We start from the raw sequence: 16,267 nt of genomic DNA on the forward strand, positions 1-16,267 counted from the left end.
TCAGCTTGATTACATCACTCCATGTTCCATCGCTGCAGCTGCAATTCCATGTATATGCACCAACTCAGGCAGGACTGCTCCAGTCCCTCCTGGACAGAGGAAAAAAAACCTTGCTTTACTCTTGTATTTTAATTCAAGCAACAAGAACACGCCAAGACAGAGAGTGGAGGCCTTCATCACATACCACCTTGCTGGGAAGGATTTGATTCCTGAACATTTCTGGTTTGTTTTCGCACCAGAGCTCAGTGAACCTCGCTGCCATCATCCAGAGAGAGCAGCAGAGCCAGGGGTGCCCTGGCTGAAGCCAAGCCCTTCTCCAGCCTCCAACAACATGAGCTGGCTTTGTTTTCCTCTGCCTGCTCACCACCATTTCCTGCACAGTGCAGATGTCAAGATCAAACAAACACAGCCTCGGTGGCCGGGCCAGGCAGTGAAAACAAAGTGTCACCGGACCGTGTGGCTTTGGCTCCCGTCCCCTCCTTTCCTGCATGTGTACCTTGCACAGAATCAAGGCTATGAACAGGCTGGGAAAACATCTGGGAAGAGGTGGCATTGTCCCCTGGCACTCAAAAAGCCAAGGCACTAACAGGACACATTTAAACAGCATCGAAAAAATATCAGCTTTCACTTCCTACCGAACTGCTCAACCAAAATTTTGAGTGGGAGGAGGAGGAGGTGGCAGCAGTGAACCATCACCTCCTCAAAAACAGACAGGGAAGAACAAAGGTGAGCCTGTGGCTATGAGTTGACTGGTGGTATGTTTAAAAATATGGGCTCTAAGAGGGTTAAGGATAAAGTCTGTGCCTGCCAGCACCAGTGCCCTCCTGCGTCTGGAAACAGCTTTGGACCCACCTGTGGAGCCCTGAACACTCCCAGATGCAGCTGAAGCCAACATGAGCTGGCAAAGGAGTGTTGGTGTGACTTTATCACCATCATTTCTACAAATTCATCCCTTCACAAGCACAAAGAACATTCAACTGGTTCACTAATCACACATAAAATCACAGAATGTGCTGGGTTGGAAGGCATCTTTAAGATCATCTTGTTCCACCCCCTGCCATGGGCAGGGACAGGAGCACTGTCCGAGGGTGCTCCAAGTCCCATCCAGTCTGGCCTGGGACACTTCCAGGGATCCAGAGGCAACCACAGATGCTCTGGGAACCTGTGCCAGGGCCTCACCACCCTCACAGGGAAGAATTTCTCCCTAATATCCAATCTAAACCTGGTTTCTGTCAGTAAGGCCACTGCCCCTTGTCTTACAGCATCTTCTCCTGTTCCCACTACAATACTCCACGGATTTTCTTGCACATTCCTGAAAGTCTGGCAGACAAGAGCAGTGGATGCTTCCTGCACTTTTAACCTCTGCTATGGGAGATCAGCTCTGGGCTACAGAAACTTTGTGAATATTTGCTAATTTTTACAGGGCAGCTGAATTTTCTGTTGAGGACCACCTGGAGACTGTCCCATGCCTCCAGGACAGGGCACTGACAGCACACACTCAGCAAAGCTCACAGAGTCAACAATTATCCCATAAAATCTCTGCCTCACCAAGCTCCAAGCAGGATATTTAAAAGATGCAGGTGTTCTACAGAGAAAAAAACACCTTCTGATTGCACAATCAAAGCACACAAGGCAATTAAGGATTCCCAGTCAAGCAAGAAAGTTTCTCACTTCAAATTGCTCTGCAGCGTCAAATCTCTTGGAAAGCATTCCCTTGCAAGCCTGAGTGTCTTAAAAACAAGGAGTGTGCTTGGGTGTATCCTGAAGGATTTCAAAGATAGCTCAAATTTTGGGATGTTGGACAACAGGTCATAAAAATCAAGGAATTGTCCAGCTCCTCACTGGGATGAACAGAAATGCTGCCACTCACAAGGTATTTCTGCTACCATGATTCACCTTCTCAAATACCTCCTGCCAACCCCCATGGGGAGGGAGAGAAGTTTCAGAGGAATCTATTAAACCTCAAGGCTCTCCATGGAGATGTAGAATTTAACCCAGAAATGGGAAAACCAAGTGGCTTGAAAGGGCAGAGGAGATTCAGGAAGGTGCTGGAGGCACTGCAGTCCTTGTACTGCCATTAGAGAAGGGTCTCAGAGCTCAGGGAAAACCAAGAAATCCCAACCCATCTTTCAACTCCCCTCCACAGAGTCTGAATAATGTGTCAAGGAATAAGGACTCCATACACTGCATTCAAATTGGACTTTTTGTTTTTTTTTTTCAAAACCAAACTGGAATCAGGAGGAAGCACTCACATCAATAACATAATGGTTTCTCCATTTGGTGGAAGTTTAGAAACCAATTCTGTCTCAACCAACAGAAATCAGAGCTGCTAAAAATTCTGCACACCCAGGTAAATTGCTGACAAAGGGCTGCTTCTATCTCACACACCGATTTTCTTTTTTCCCCTGAAGACTTTGAACACAGAACAAGCAAACATCACACATTTTTGCAGCCTTGTGCTTGCCTTTGACAAGGCAGCAAAGCAGAGATCTGCTCTGAAAAACTCTGTTGCAAGACTTACCTTTAATAATGCCTTTGATGGCATCAAGCACAAATGTGATGGATATAAAAAGTGCAATTATTTCTTCTGTTGACCTGTGGAAAAAGCCCAGGAATTAATAGAGCTGCATTCAACTCTGCTCAAAGAAAAATCCGCATATTCATCAATTTACATGAAAATACACCAATTTGAGTTAGGCTCCAACTTAGAAACAAAACCCAGTAAATCAGAGAACTTCTTTCAAGCTGGAACAATAAGCCAAAATGATACTTTCCTCCTCTCACAAAATACATTTTGCAGCAAGTTCATAATTAAGGAGCTTGTGGAATGTGTAATTTTTCCATTTGAAGAATAATATGATCAAAATATGACTTCTTGAAAATAGCTACCTTTTAAAGAGCTTCATCAGGAGGCTGACATTAAAGAGGGAGTAGATCACAAGGAAAAAGCTGTTCCAGAGTCCAATCCAGGCATAGAAAGCATTGAAATCCAAGTTGTAGTCATCACAGATTCCTTGGATGACTGCAAAAGTGAAGCATTCATGTGTCACAATCAGCTCCTGTCACTGCCACCCAGTGATCCCCATCTGCTCCAGGCCACAAAGAACCAATTTCAACACTTTACCCCAATGCATTTATTACAGATACCACTAAATCCATATTCCTGCACTTCCACTGCATCAACACAAACTGATCTCCCCTTCCACCAGGATAAATGGGGAGAGACACCTGGAAAAATATCCCCCCCATACTGCTCAAAGCATTTTTCCTGGAGATTGAGGCCACAAAAGCAACTGAAATTTGCTCTCAGTGACATTTTGGGATGCTGTTGAGCAAGGGGTGTCACAGCTGCTCTTTGCAGCCCCATCCTCTGGTTGTCCCCACAGATAACTGAGCTTGTTCCTTTGGCTGATCTCTGGTTCATTGAGATCAGCTTGCAGTACCTGGAAAGCTGCTGATGATACTTTAAAACATTGATTAGAAAAATTCAAAACTCAACAGACCCAAAAAACTTTGTTTCAAGCTGGTTAAACGCAGCCACATGAGAAAATCATTACTTAAACAGATTTTCTCACTGAAGCTGAAGAAATGCTTCTTTTCATTTATTTTTTTCTCTGCAAAATGATTTCTTCAGAAAAACAATTTGAACTAAACCAGATCTCGATGGTCCCTGTGGGTCCCTTCCAACTTAGGATATTCTGATGGTGATGGAAAGGGGAGGAATTTGATTCAGGTTTTGAATTTCAGAACACCCTGAGCTGGAAGGGACCCCATCGGATTATCCATCCAACTCCTGGCCCCACAGAGGACATCCCAACAATCCCATGATGTACCTTAGAGCCTTATCCAAGCATTCCTTGACTTAGTGCCCTGTAACTCCCAGGGGAGCTTGTTCCCATCCCCACCACCCTCAGGGGGAGACCTTTCCCTGATAGCAGCCATTAAACATCAATTTATCAAACAAACCCAACTCAAACTCTAGAAAGCTCTCACCCAAAGTCCCAGTCCCTCAAATCCCCCGCTGCAGACTCACCACTGATGTAGATGGCCAAGGGAGCTGTGGTCAGCAGCACCACCAGGGGCTGCCCTGAGAAGAGGGCGTAGAGCAGCCCTCCAATGCACTGCCCGAAAATCGTCTTCCGCACATCTGGAATTGGGGAGGGTGGAAACAAAAACAGGGAGTTGGGTCAATCCCTGCCTCATCCAGGAGCTTCCACAGGGCACAGAAACCAACCACTCATGAGGCGAAGAAATGTTTATAGAGCGCAGAGGTAACACACTCATAAATCAAAAAGTGAGCCTTTATTCGTATCCATAATTTAGGTTTCCAGATGTTCAGTTAACTGATGGACTCTGGAATTTTTTCTGTGTATTGTTATATTTTATATATACTTTTTAGATGTATTTATTTTATTTTAACACTTATAAGACACAACCAGTGCTGGTTTGAACTGTGACTGCAGCACAAACTGCTTCTACAACTGGGATAAAGGATGATGTTTAGCTCTGTCCCAGGGATTTCAATGCTGGCAATCAAATCCAGGTCAAAAGCACAGCAGCTTGTACCAAGAAAAATGTGCAAATAATTACATTAAGTCAGCATAATTCAAAAATACAGTAGCATACTTCTGTGTCAATCCAAGTCAGATGATAACACCCAAAGCAGTGTTCAATTTTTCTGGTTTTTGACAAAAATAATAAACTTAATTAGAAAAAAATCCTTCAGTCGTGATTTTGGGTTTGTCTTCCCCCTGTAAATAAAAACTCTCAGAACTTTCTGTGACCATAATGAAATTTTGAATACATGGAATCAAATGCACAAAACTGGCAAGTTTAAGAAGCACAAAACTGATCAACTCACCAATAGCTCCTCGGGTATTTTCATCATTGAGGGACCCAAAAGCAATGGCTGGAAGGAGGCAGGCAAAGTACAGAAAGATCATGGTTGTGATGTATTTCCCTATAGCTTTGTTGCTCCCAATAATACCTGGGGCAAACCACAATAAAAATCATGTTGGTAAAGCACTAAAAACCTTCTCACATCAGCCACAGCCACTGTTAGTTCATCTTGAGAAGCAGAAATTCAGTCCACTCTTTAAACATGGAACCAAACAGTTAATGATTGATTCTGTACATCCCACACTCTTCTGTTCATCTGGGACCAGAAGTAGCACCAATATTGCCACCAGACATTTTGGACATCATCAAAACAGGAAATACAAGAAGCCTTTTGCTCAGTTTTGTCAATCCCCAGAGCTTGGAAGAGGATCAAGGCAGAAACTGTAAGTTTAGGGTTCATAAACCCCCACTCCTGCCTTTTTAACACCAACTTTTCAGGCATTCTGGACTGTGTCCCTAGTGAGCTTCACAACAATCTCTTGTCTTCCCTACTCTTTTCTTGGGCAGGAAAACACTAAGCATTTCATTTTTCCCTAGACAGAAGTCTCAGGCTGTAGGTTTGATCAATAATATGCTACTCTGAGCCAAAAAAATGGCAGAAGGACAAAAAACAAACAGCCCCAGAGGTCAGGAATGGCTGCACTGAGGTTTGATTTACCAAGCCCTGCTGAAAGAACAGCCTCTCTCTTTTCCATCCACTCACCCCTCTCATCTCCATCGGAAAAAAACCACACCAGGCCAAAACACAAAGCAGCCAGAAAGAGAATTAAAGTGTCAGAATATGAATTTAAGAGCCTCTGAAGTAGCTTCCCTTCCCCTTCCTGTTTTCAGGCTGATGCTGATATGAGCTCACTGGGGGTGCACAGGAGAAAGGATGAGATGACAGCAGCTGATGTTGCTCCAGGAGAACACAAGTTTTTCCACAGAACAGAGAGGATGCACTGGAAAAAGTCTCCTCAGCCTCCAGGCTGCCTGTGCCACCATCCTTGATGGTGCTGTTCCTCTAAAACAGCTGGAGGTGCTTGGAGCTGCCCAATTCCCCTTTCTGGGAGGCTCCAGGGCCAAGAATTCCCACATAGAAATCTGCTCTGAGCTGCCAAATGTCTATCTAAGCTTTTGCAGCACCAGTCCCTTGCTGAGAGAGGTAAAACCAAAAAAAAATTAGTTGGATCAGATAAAGGAGGGCTTGGCTTTTGAGGTTATTGGTGCCACAATGAAAATCTTTATCACCAGAATGAAAAGAACAAAAATCTCTCAATGACTTTGGGATCTTATCTAACATCTGCTTTCTGCACCATTTGCAGGGCAGAGATAAGGATGGGAGGAGGACGTAAAAACCCAAAAATCAAAGGTGATGTGTAATGAACAGGCAGCCACATGAATAAAGGACACCTTGTGAGGTGCCTGCTTGCAGGCAGGAGAGGAACAGACACAAAGAGCACTTTTGATGCTCAGCATCCTCAAACTCCAGGCTAAAACCTGACAAGAGACACCTCAAGCATGCAAATATGAGTTTGACCTTTTGGGAGTCATCAGACCCAGCTGTTCCCAGGCAAATTCTTTTGCATTTATTGGGAAGATCCAGAAACCACAGGTCACATTCCTGACTACTCCTGGCAACCCAAAGGGTTGGAATTTAATTCTCACAGACGAAGACATCCTGTGATCCTGACTCCAACCTCACAGCCCAAACTGCTGGAAGCCTTTAGAGAAAAGGAAGGATTTGGCAAGAGAAACAGGGCTGAGGGGAGGTTCCATGAGCAGACATGGTCACACCCTGGTTCAGAGGATTCTCTGTCACTCCAAAATACTCCTTTTTGGACAAAGGAGTCTTTCCAATGTGAAAGGTCAGGGGCAACAATGCCTGGAAGCTTTGAAATAACTTCTGAAAGGACAACCAGGTCCAGAGAAGCAAATAATATCTTTTTTTAAAAGGTTCAGGTGGTTAAACCATAGCATGAGAGGGCAGAAGGAAGAAACCTTGAAGAGCATTACAAAATTTCATTTTCAGATTCCATCCTGGCAAAGGAGCCCTTGCTGGTCATGGAGGTCCTTATGCACAAGGACATGGACCCAAGCTGCACCAAGGGAGTTCAGCTGAACATCAGGAGGAATTTCTTCATGGAAAAGGTTGTTAAACATTGGAATGGGCTGTCCAGGGAGTGCCCAGCCCTGGAGCTGTCCAAGGAAGGACTGGAGGTGGCACTCAGTGCTCGGGGCTGGGGACAAGGATTGGGTACAGCTTGGACTCAATCTTGGAGGATTTTTCCAACTTCAGTAATTCTGTGATTCATCCTGGCTGGGTCCAAGACTTCCAGCACTTTCTTTAATCCATAATCAGCCACATAAGATTCTAGGATCAAGAATCCTTCTGGTGGGCAGTGAAATTCACTTTGTAATAGAGACAATAATTAAACACACTCCTTCCCAAAGCTGACTGCTCACTCTTTAATTGCAGTCACAACCAAACACTGCCTCTCCTTGTACAGATCCACCTGCAACAGGCACTGAAATCCAGCATTAACCACAATTTACCCTTCTGCCTTTTTAAAGCCAACATCTGGTGAAACATTTTCAGGATGTTCTGCAGCCCATGGACTGCTGTGGCTTCATTCAGAAGAAGGTGAGATGCATTTTGACGGTATTTCATCTGTGACAAGGCTCATAAAGCCACTGAAAAATGTGTCACTCCACCTGCACCATGGAAATTTATAGCATAAAAATCAACTCTTGGTCCAGCTGTGGAATTTGAGTAGCTGATTACTACAGGAGCATTCCTCTTAAATTAAGGTATAGCTACACACTGGAATGGGGAGCAATTATGTTCATCAACGTGACAGTTCCATTTTACCTGCCTGGATTTCTGAAATCTCACAGTTTGTAGAGACAAGGTTACAGTTTCAGGGGAAACTGCAGCAATTCTGGCCTCACTGTGCTTGGGATTCCATAGCAGTAACTCAATGACCAGCAGCCCTAAAAATTGGGTTTACAGCTCCTGAAGTCTATTAATTGTGTATTTACTAAATCAAAATCACAATTGATGGACATTCTCTGAGCTGCCTGTTAATGTTTCTTCCCAATTCTCTGAAACATCCTGTGCAAAGAAAATTTAATTACAATGACCTGCAGCATAGCAGCAAGGATGTGTTTATTAAAGACCTAATTAAAAAAAAAATTCATATTAAAAACACAGTAAAACTCAGAATTACAAACTTCTCCTAAAGCCCTCAAAAGCTGGGCTTTCATTTATGTGGTGGCTGCTGGACTCTGCCCAATGTTGTGAAGATGAATCTTCCCTGAAGTCCTGTGAGGAATAAATCACAGAACAAGTGGGACTAAGAACTCAACTGGAAAAGGAAATCCACTCAGGGAGTTTGGAGCAGAAGCCAAGCATACGCTGAGAGCAGAGAGGCATGAAAAATCAGATCAAGGCTCACTCCTTTCCCTTTCCATCTCACTTCCTTCAGCCCATTTCCCAAGAAATCCTGGGTCTCTTGGAAGGCAACATCCATCCACAAAACATGATGTATCTTTAGAACATTCCCATCCACCACTGACACAAAGAGACCCCAGAGCAACCCAAGTTGGATGTTTTGGGCAATTATGACAAGTTTGGGATGTTAAACCTTGGTACCCAGGTGGTATTTAGGGATGAAGGGCTGCAGGGTGATGCAGGAGCTCTCTCATATCTGATCTAAGGCAGGAGAGACAGAGAGACAGGGAAAGGCCTCTCTGCAATCCCTTTATTTCCCCTCCCAGGAATGGAATCCTGACAGACAAGGTGGCCAAGGCAACCAGGCAGGAAAGCTGATGAGGATTTGGCACAAATCAAAACCAGTCCATGGTCAACATTTCAGCTCTGGGTTCAGATCAAGGTTTACACTCTTAGACAGCCAGCAACAAAAGTTCTCTTTCAAATCCAATTTCTCCAACATTTTAAAGCCTTCTAAGCATGCCCACATTGCAGGGAGCTTTGGAGATCTCCCTCCTGCAAAACAGCACGGCAAATCCCAAGGATCTGCCAGCAGACCTCAGGAGCTGGTTAGGGACCCCCTGCAGGACCAAGGACAGGGAGAAATCCACACTTCCAGCAGAACTTTCCACCCATCACAACCAGGTATCAAAGATACAAGCTCAAAAAAAAAAAACAGGGAGAAAGAATAAACATCAGTTTTCCTCTTTTTCCTTCATTTTCCCTGAAGGAGGTGAAGGAATGTGGATGTTGAAGAACACAGCATCAAAGCTCACCATTAAAATCTAAGGCACCTCACATTTCCCACTGGGCACTTCAGGCACTGCAATTGTGTTTGTTCCTCTGTGTTGTCCCAGAAAATAACACTGAAGAATGAGGACAGCAGCTTTCAGGAGTTTCAGAAATCTTGTATCTGAGTCCCGGCAGAATCCCCTTTCACTCAAACCAGCCTCAATATAAAGAAATTTCTGGAAGCTCCAGTTTGAGGCTTAAAGAGTAATAAAATTGACTCACGAGTGCTCTGAGACAATTTGACAGGATCAGGATGAAGTTCAGTCACACTGGTTTTTTAAGATAGAATCCTACACACAAAGGTCACAGCCAAATGGAATAAATTCCAATTTAAAGGAAAACTACAGGAGTTCTCAGACTCAGCATAGCCTAGTTGTTCATCTTCAGATGCTCCTGCTGGAAGACATCTATTAAAAGCCATCTTTATCACCAAAATCCTGGGAAAAATGTTTAGAAAACTCTTCCTTGATCCTTTGACCCATTCAGTAAAATGCACAAGATTGCCACAACATTAAGTTGATGAGTTTCTAATCTGAAGTAAAAAGAAACAAAAAAAAAGAGAAAGACTTTTCCTTTAAGGGAAATTTGTGCAGTGTGTGAAGAGGGACCAATCCCACAAAACTCTAACTGGCCAAAGATTTTCTGGTCCTACAAAAAACCTCATTATTTATCCCCCTGCTCCTGATGGGTTTATCTGTCTAACCCCAAACCCCAGGATGCTTCTGAGATTGAGGATTTAGAGACTCCAACCATCCAAAGCCCAGCATCTTTATAATTCAGAGCTCTTTGATGGTGCACATGTGGCTGTCTGGAGTGCAGACATTGGGATAGCTCAAATCCCTCGTGTTCTGCTGCACCACTGCTTTGAGATGCTCCAGGAATTCCACATTCCTGATCACCTTCAGTCTCAGCAGTTTATGGCACATGCTTCATGCTCCATCTGCTTTTCATTTCAAGCAGCTCCTTAAAGAATTCATCCTAATTTCTGGTTTCTGGAAAGAAATGGCGATACTAACATACAGTATTTTTTAGAAAATCCCCTTTTTCTATTGAAAGGGCACAACTGCTCCTACAATGAGAACCTCCCATTTGAGCTAAAGTAGTTCTGGAGTTTCACTGGGCTCTTTTCCACTCTCCAGAAGTTGTATAACAAATCACTGACACTTTTTAACCTGTGGTTGCATTTTATCCCACTTTTATGGCCATTCTGTACATCAGTGTGAGCAAAGCCTGCAGAGCTCACAGCCAAGAGCCCGGGGCTGAGGCAGCACCCACAGGATCCATATGGATGCAGACAGAGCCACAATATGGACCCTGAAGGGGGCTCCTAAATCTGCTGACAGCCAGAATTGGCTGCAGGACCAAAATCTGATGGTTTTGTGCCTGCTGAGCTCAGACAGGCACAGCAGACACTGCTCTGTCTTGAGGTGAACATGGGTCCCCACAAGGCACTTCTGCAGCAGTTCCCTTCTAAAGAGCTTCAAAATCCCTTTATAATGAAAAATGAGCTTTTGACAGGTCTAGAAAGCAACAGCCAAAGGGATGAAGTGTCCAGATTAGGAGCTGAAGTCCACTGCCAGACCTGATGCCAGTGATGCACACAGCAAAAATTGTTTCCGTTTCATCCAAATCCTTGCTGCTCCCCTGAAAATCATTTTACATCTCCCATCCTCTTTAAAACACCCTCAAATCCCCAGAAAAATCAGCCTTAGCCCTCCTATCACACCAAGTCTCCTGAAAATAAATTTCATCCCAGCAGTGCACCTGGAGAAAGCACCCAGCACTCAACCCCTGTGCTAAGCCAACATCTCATTTACGTTCCTCTCCTGGTTGGAAGGGAGTGAGGACACATCCACAGCCTTGGCCAGGCCTCTCTGAAGCTTAAGCTGCCTGTGGAAGATGGCTTTGCAAGAGAATACTCTGAAAATTGGGGTCTGGGTGGGCATCTTGGTTTTTTTATGCCTAATCCAAAGAAGAACACCTTCATCTCATGAGCCTTCACAGCCCTGGTGCACTGAGGAAGGCAGGGACACACACTTGAGCTAAGGTGGATTTAACAGCAGGAAGGGATAAATTCCTGATATAGCTGATAAATCTCCAAGGTTCTCCCTGCCTACACTTTAATTCTCTGTTTCATTTGAACTTTCTGGGTATGAGATTGAATATATTAACCAGCTCCCCAACAAGCTGCAGGAAACACGTTTTGATGTCAGGCTGGAGCTCTGTAACCTCACTTTGCCCTGAAGATTCCTCCCAGCCTTCAAGAAAGTGAAAGTCTGTGAGTGAAAAGGGAGAAAACAACTCTTCAAAACCCCAAGGCCACTGTGGGAGCTGCATCAGGCTGAGGCTCACTTTAAACACCGTGTGCTGCTCGTGTGATCTGGCAGCAGCGGACGAGCCGTATCCTGTTTTTCACAACACCGGGCTGAAGTTACTGCAGCTCACATTTTGTTTAAGCATTCTCAACTCCCACAGCATCACTATAATTAGTGTGGAGCCAGCTTGCAGAGGCAGCAGAAAGGGCCTATCAGGCCAGTGCTGAGTAATTAGATTGCAAGGAGTTGATGTGAGTCTACACACGGTAATAATCGATCCATTTAATCACCGCTTAATAAAAATTAAAACCCTCATCCGCGCACAGCCAGCACCTTCATTAAGGAAACACTGCAGGAGCCTCCTCTCCAGTGCTCCACGCTGCCCATTCACCGGCTTTTGCCAAAACACCCTTTTAAACAAGGGCCAGGAGAGCTGTTGCACATATCAAAGCACACATTGAATGCACACTGTAAACAGGACATCACATCACAAAAAAAAAATTCCCCACTCGGGGCAGCGCTTCCATAAACATTGGCCAACGTACCATCGGTGAAATCCAGCGCGTACACTGGGAATCTTCGTGCAATGTCATCAGAAATCCCCTTGCCAATACTGAGAAAGTCCTGCAGCTGAAGAAAGGAAGGAAGTGCTGTGTCAGTGTAAGGGCTCATGCATTGTTAAAGAGATTAAGCTCCTTATTCAAGCCTGATAGGAGTGAGAGGGCTCGTTTTCAATAGGGCATTCAAATCCCATCTTGTCATGATAATAAAAATAAACTCGCCCAGATTCAATTTATATCCTCATAGCATTGTAAAGGAGAAAATCCCCCAGACCACCCTGTTTTCCTCCCTTCCTTCCCTTTTCCTCCTCCCACTCCTATCTGCATCCCTGGTTTGCAGGTGAGGGAGCTGAGGATCCACTGGATGGATCAGACATTGGGTGTCCTGGGGTTGAACATGTCTGAGGTGCCTTCCCCATCCCTTCACACAACTTTTCCTTTAGATGCCAGCACAAAAATTCTCCTATATCCATGTGAAACCTCTGAAAGAGGATCCCCAGCAAGTGCTTTGCCGAGGCAAAGGGAGACCTCAAAAGATGTGAGGAAATTCAGGCTGTCTGCACCTCAAACTCCATCAACAGGGAAAAGCTTGAGTAAATCCACACAACCATAATTTCTGCCCTTAAAACACAATAAAAACACTGGGGAAGGGTTCCAAAAATCCAACATTTTCCCTTTTATTCCTGGTTTGGGGGCCTGCAAGGTGCAGTGGGATTGCTGATAAGATCTGCTGCTCACCACAGGCAATGAGGAGCTTGTCAGGAATACGTGACAGCTGCTATTGACTCTCAGTCTCCCAATCCTCACAAGTCCTTCCTTATGGAAAGCACATGGAAAGCATCAGGGTAGGCAACACTTACAAATGAGGCACCTGTCAGATTTTTTCCTGTTACTCTCAAAGCACACAAGCCACTCTGAAAATCAAATGCACCTTTATGCAGTGATAACAACCCCAGCTGCCTCAGCTAAAACATTTCATGTATTTGTTGCAGAAACAGGCACAGAAGACTTATAACCTCTGCTAGGGAGTGTAAGGGGGGAAATAAAAATTACAGACACAAAATTTACACTGACAGATCATCTCAAAGCAGCAGGGAGCTCTTCCTTTGGCTGCCTCATGTGGAAACTGATAAAAATGACTGCTTTAGAAAGGTACAGTGCTCATTTTATGGACTACACACAGCTTTGCCTTCTCTCCTGGGACTCACCTGTTTGCAGCACCTGGAAAATCAGAACCACAAACAAAATAAAGAAGGGGATATTTTCCTTTAGGAGGAACACACCAGGCACAGCAATCACTGGCTTTGGGGTGCAAAGAGGAGCAGCTCCTTTATCAGTGACTGTATCATCTCAGATTTCAGCTATTTAAGTCAATACTGTTGCTATTTGCCAATGCACCTGTAGGACTTTTTGAACTTTAGGACAGTTTCAACTCTAACCTGAACAACGAGGATGAGCAGACAGATGTGTTGCCAGCAAAACATCTGCATTTGAAGCATTTCTGAAAAAAATCTCAGTGCTTCAACCATATTTGGTGGCAGAGTTGGACATCAAAGCCAGATGCACTCGAAAAGCAATTTAATTTTTCCCCCCAGAAAGAGATTCCTGAAGGCATGAGTCAGCCAGAGAATCACAATGGCCTCAGACTGGGATGTTTACTTATCATGCTGCAGTGAGCACAGGGAAAGGATGCTCAGGGTGTCTCATCTTGCAGGGAAGGAGGAGCAGAGGCTGCTGCTGGCCTGGGGCAGCAGGGAGAGGGCTCTGGGGAACAAAATCTGTTCCAGGCAGCTGGGAGTGTGCAGAGGAGGAAAGCACTGCCTAACTCATCCCACAAGGCACCAGGGTTACGTTTAAGACCCGCTCTGATTTCTTCCACGCACTTATTTCTTGTGTGTGCGAGTGTGAAATGAGGGTAGGGGGTGTCAGTGGAACCTCACCAGCAGGAAAAGCTGTTCCTTCTGTTGGGCTGATCCTCCTGTGAGCTTTCCTCTCTGCTCTCTACCCTCAGACTCAACCTGGGCTGCACCAGAGATACCACAGAATCACAGAATAGTTTGGGCTGGAAGGGATCTCAAAGCCCACCCAGGTCCAAAGGCAGGGACACTTTCCACTATCCCAGGTGGCTCCAAGCCCTGTCCTTGGACACTTCCAGGGATCCAGGGACAGCCACAGCTTCTCTGAGCACCCTGTGACAGAAGGATTTCTTCCTAATATCTCATCTAAATCTACCTCTTTCAGTTTAATTCCATTCCCCCCTCTCCTGTCACTCCATGCCCTCTCCAGACTTCCTTAAAGTAGGAGGCTGCTAAAAGACTTAGCTACAAAAGATAAAAAATACAGACTATGAAAGACTGACCTCCAAAGTTACACCCCTTTTTGGTTTCACTCTTATCCCCCAACCTAGCCAAAGAGATGAAGTTCATGAATTTTTCCACTTTGCATTCTACAAATGTCTCCCAGTTTCTTACCATTATTTGGGTTAGAGAAGAGGCTAAGCCAGCACTTAGCAGCTACAAAGCCAAACAGAAAAAATGTGCTCCAACAACTCTGACCCTTCCTCAGCCCTCCCCAAAAGTGCTGGGGGGCTGCAGGAGTATTTTACAGAGATCAGGGACATGAATCTGTGCAAAACCACATCATCCTCTGTATCCCCCTCCTGCTGACGCTGAGCACACACAGCCCCCTCAGCAAATCCACACAGGACACAAAATCACAGCCAGAAAAACATCACAGCTGTTAGGGGCTCCTCCATGAACAAAATCACAATTAGATGCCTCAGTAAACAAGAGGATTTCAGGCTGACTTAATTATGATTGAGTACATAGCCTTGCCTAAATAATCCTCTGAGATGAGCCAAAGCAAAGTGACAGTGCTGTAGGCACAGCAGGGAATGTGACTGTCACATCCCCCTCAGTATTTCAGCAGAGGTAAAAACAAGCACTTGCAAAAAATCCCACTCACACACCCAGAATTTCAGGCTTGTTTCCTCTCCCATCACTGCAGCACCCAAGAGGCCAGATTTTCATGTCACCCAGAGACTTTACACCTTCCTGAGAGCTCACTTGTCACAGTCCAGGGGCTCCTGGGAGGGTGTTTATTTCTCTGGGGGTGGCTGACAGGTTGAAATTACACTCCTGCTCTCACATGGGTTTGTTTTGCTCATATTAAATGCTTCCTCTCCACAAGGGAGGAAAAGCTGGAGATGGCTCTCAGGAGCTGAGGAATCCAACCTAAGAGGTCAAATCAACCTCACTTCTCCAGGCAAACCTTGGCTTGCCAGGAAATCTCCTTTCCCAGCTCTCTGTACTGGCAGGGCGAGGTGGGGATAAAGAGGCTGCATCTCCCAAGATCTCAAGGATAAAATGGTTTTAAAAAGACAAAACACTTCAGCAAATCCAGGCCCACACCGTCAATGCCAAAAGCAAGAGCTGAAGGAAGAAGTGTCACCCTCTACAGAAACCAGAATTCAGCCTGGCCAAGGCTGCTTTTCCAAGCAGGCCAGCAGGAATCACCAGTGTCAGGGCCAAAACCTACAAACTCAGTGTCTCATCCAGCCCTCCTCACCAAACCACAGAGCAGAAAACCCTCTGGAGACATGTTTTTGGCTATTTTTAGCAAAAGACAAAGTCAGACACTTCAACTGCTCTAACAAAAATCCATTTGAAAGGCCAGGTGTAGAGGGTTAAACCTACTTTAGGTAAATTACTACTCCAAATATCCCTGCCTTGCATGACCTGAGTTTAAAGAGGGTTTCAGGACTTGTTCTGCAAAGTTAAGAGCAGATCTGGGGTCTAGCAAAGTTCAAAGCACTACCTATAAGCAAGGGGATTCCACAGGAAAAACATGAGCTTTGCTCATTTCCAGATGTGCAGATCAAACCCCTTAAATCTGTTCCAGGGGGAAAAAATAAGTGATAAGTGAAGCAGCTCCTGCACTATAAGCAACCCAAAGCTTTGGGGTTATTTGTAATGCAGAGACAGGAGCAGCATGCTGGGGATAGCCCAGTTTGTTTTTCAGGTATGCTGTCTGCTTAAAGAATGGATTTCTGAACGGAAAAACAAAGCAATGACCAACACACAGGAAATTCCAGAAAAGAAAGCTGAGTTACAGCATTTCCCTCCAACTTTAAAGTACAAAGCAAGTAATGTTTTACAGAGCTACAGATCAAACAGGGAGAATTCAGGCCAAACACTGACAGGCAACTTTTAAGTGAAATTACCGTGCAG

General features: G+C 44.9%; 1 protein-coding gene across 6 annotated transcripts in view; it reads right to left on the bottom strand.

Annotated features, from left to right (window-relative positions):
* Positions 1 to 16,267, bottom strand: part of SLC4A11 (solute carrier family 4 member 11) — a 99,242-nt gene that overhangs the window by 22,558 nt on the left and 60,417 nt on the right. For 5 of the 6 annotated variants that reach the window (XM_074540573.1, XM_014272904.3, XM_026798114.2 and 2 more), the window contains exons 9-13: positions 12,024 to 12,108; positions 4,862 to 4,987; positions 4,034 to 4,147; positions 2,890 to 3,022; positions 2,522 to 2,595 (exon numbers count right to left, since the gene is read on the bottom strand). In XM_074540573.1, the coding sequence (XP_074396674.1) occupies positions 2,522 to 2,595; positions 2,890 to 3,022; positions 4,034 to 4,147; positions 4,862 to 4,987; positions 12,024 to 12,108 (532 nt within the window). The remainder of the gene's footprint in view (positions 1 to 2,521; positions 2,596 to 2,889; positions 3,023 to 4,033; positions 4,148 to 4,861; positions 4,988 to 12,023; positions 12,109 to 16,267) is intronic. The other variant, XM_026798113.2, reaches the window with a different exon arrangement.

Source organism: Zonotrichia albicollis, chromosome 5 (genome assembly GCF_047830755.1).
Source record: "Zonotrichia albicollis isolate bZonAlb1 chromosome 5, bZonAlb1.hap1, whole genome shotgun sequence".
NCBI classification, from domain to species: Eukaryota; Metazoa; Chordata; class Aves; order Passeriformes; family Passerellidae; genus Zonotrichia; species Zonotrichia albicollis.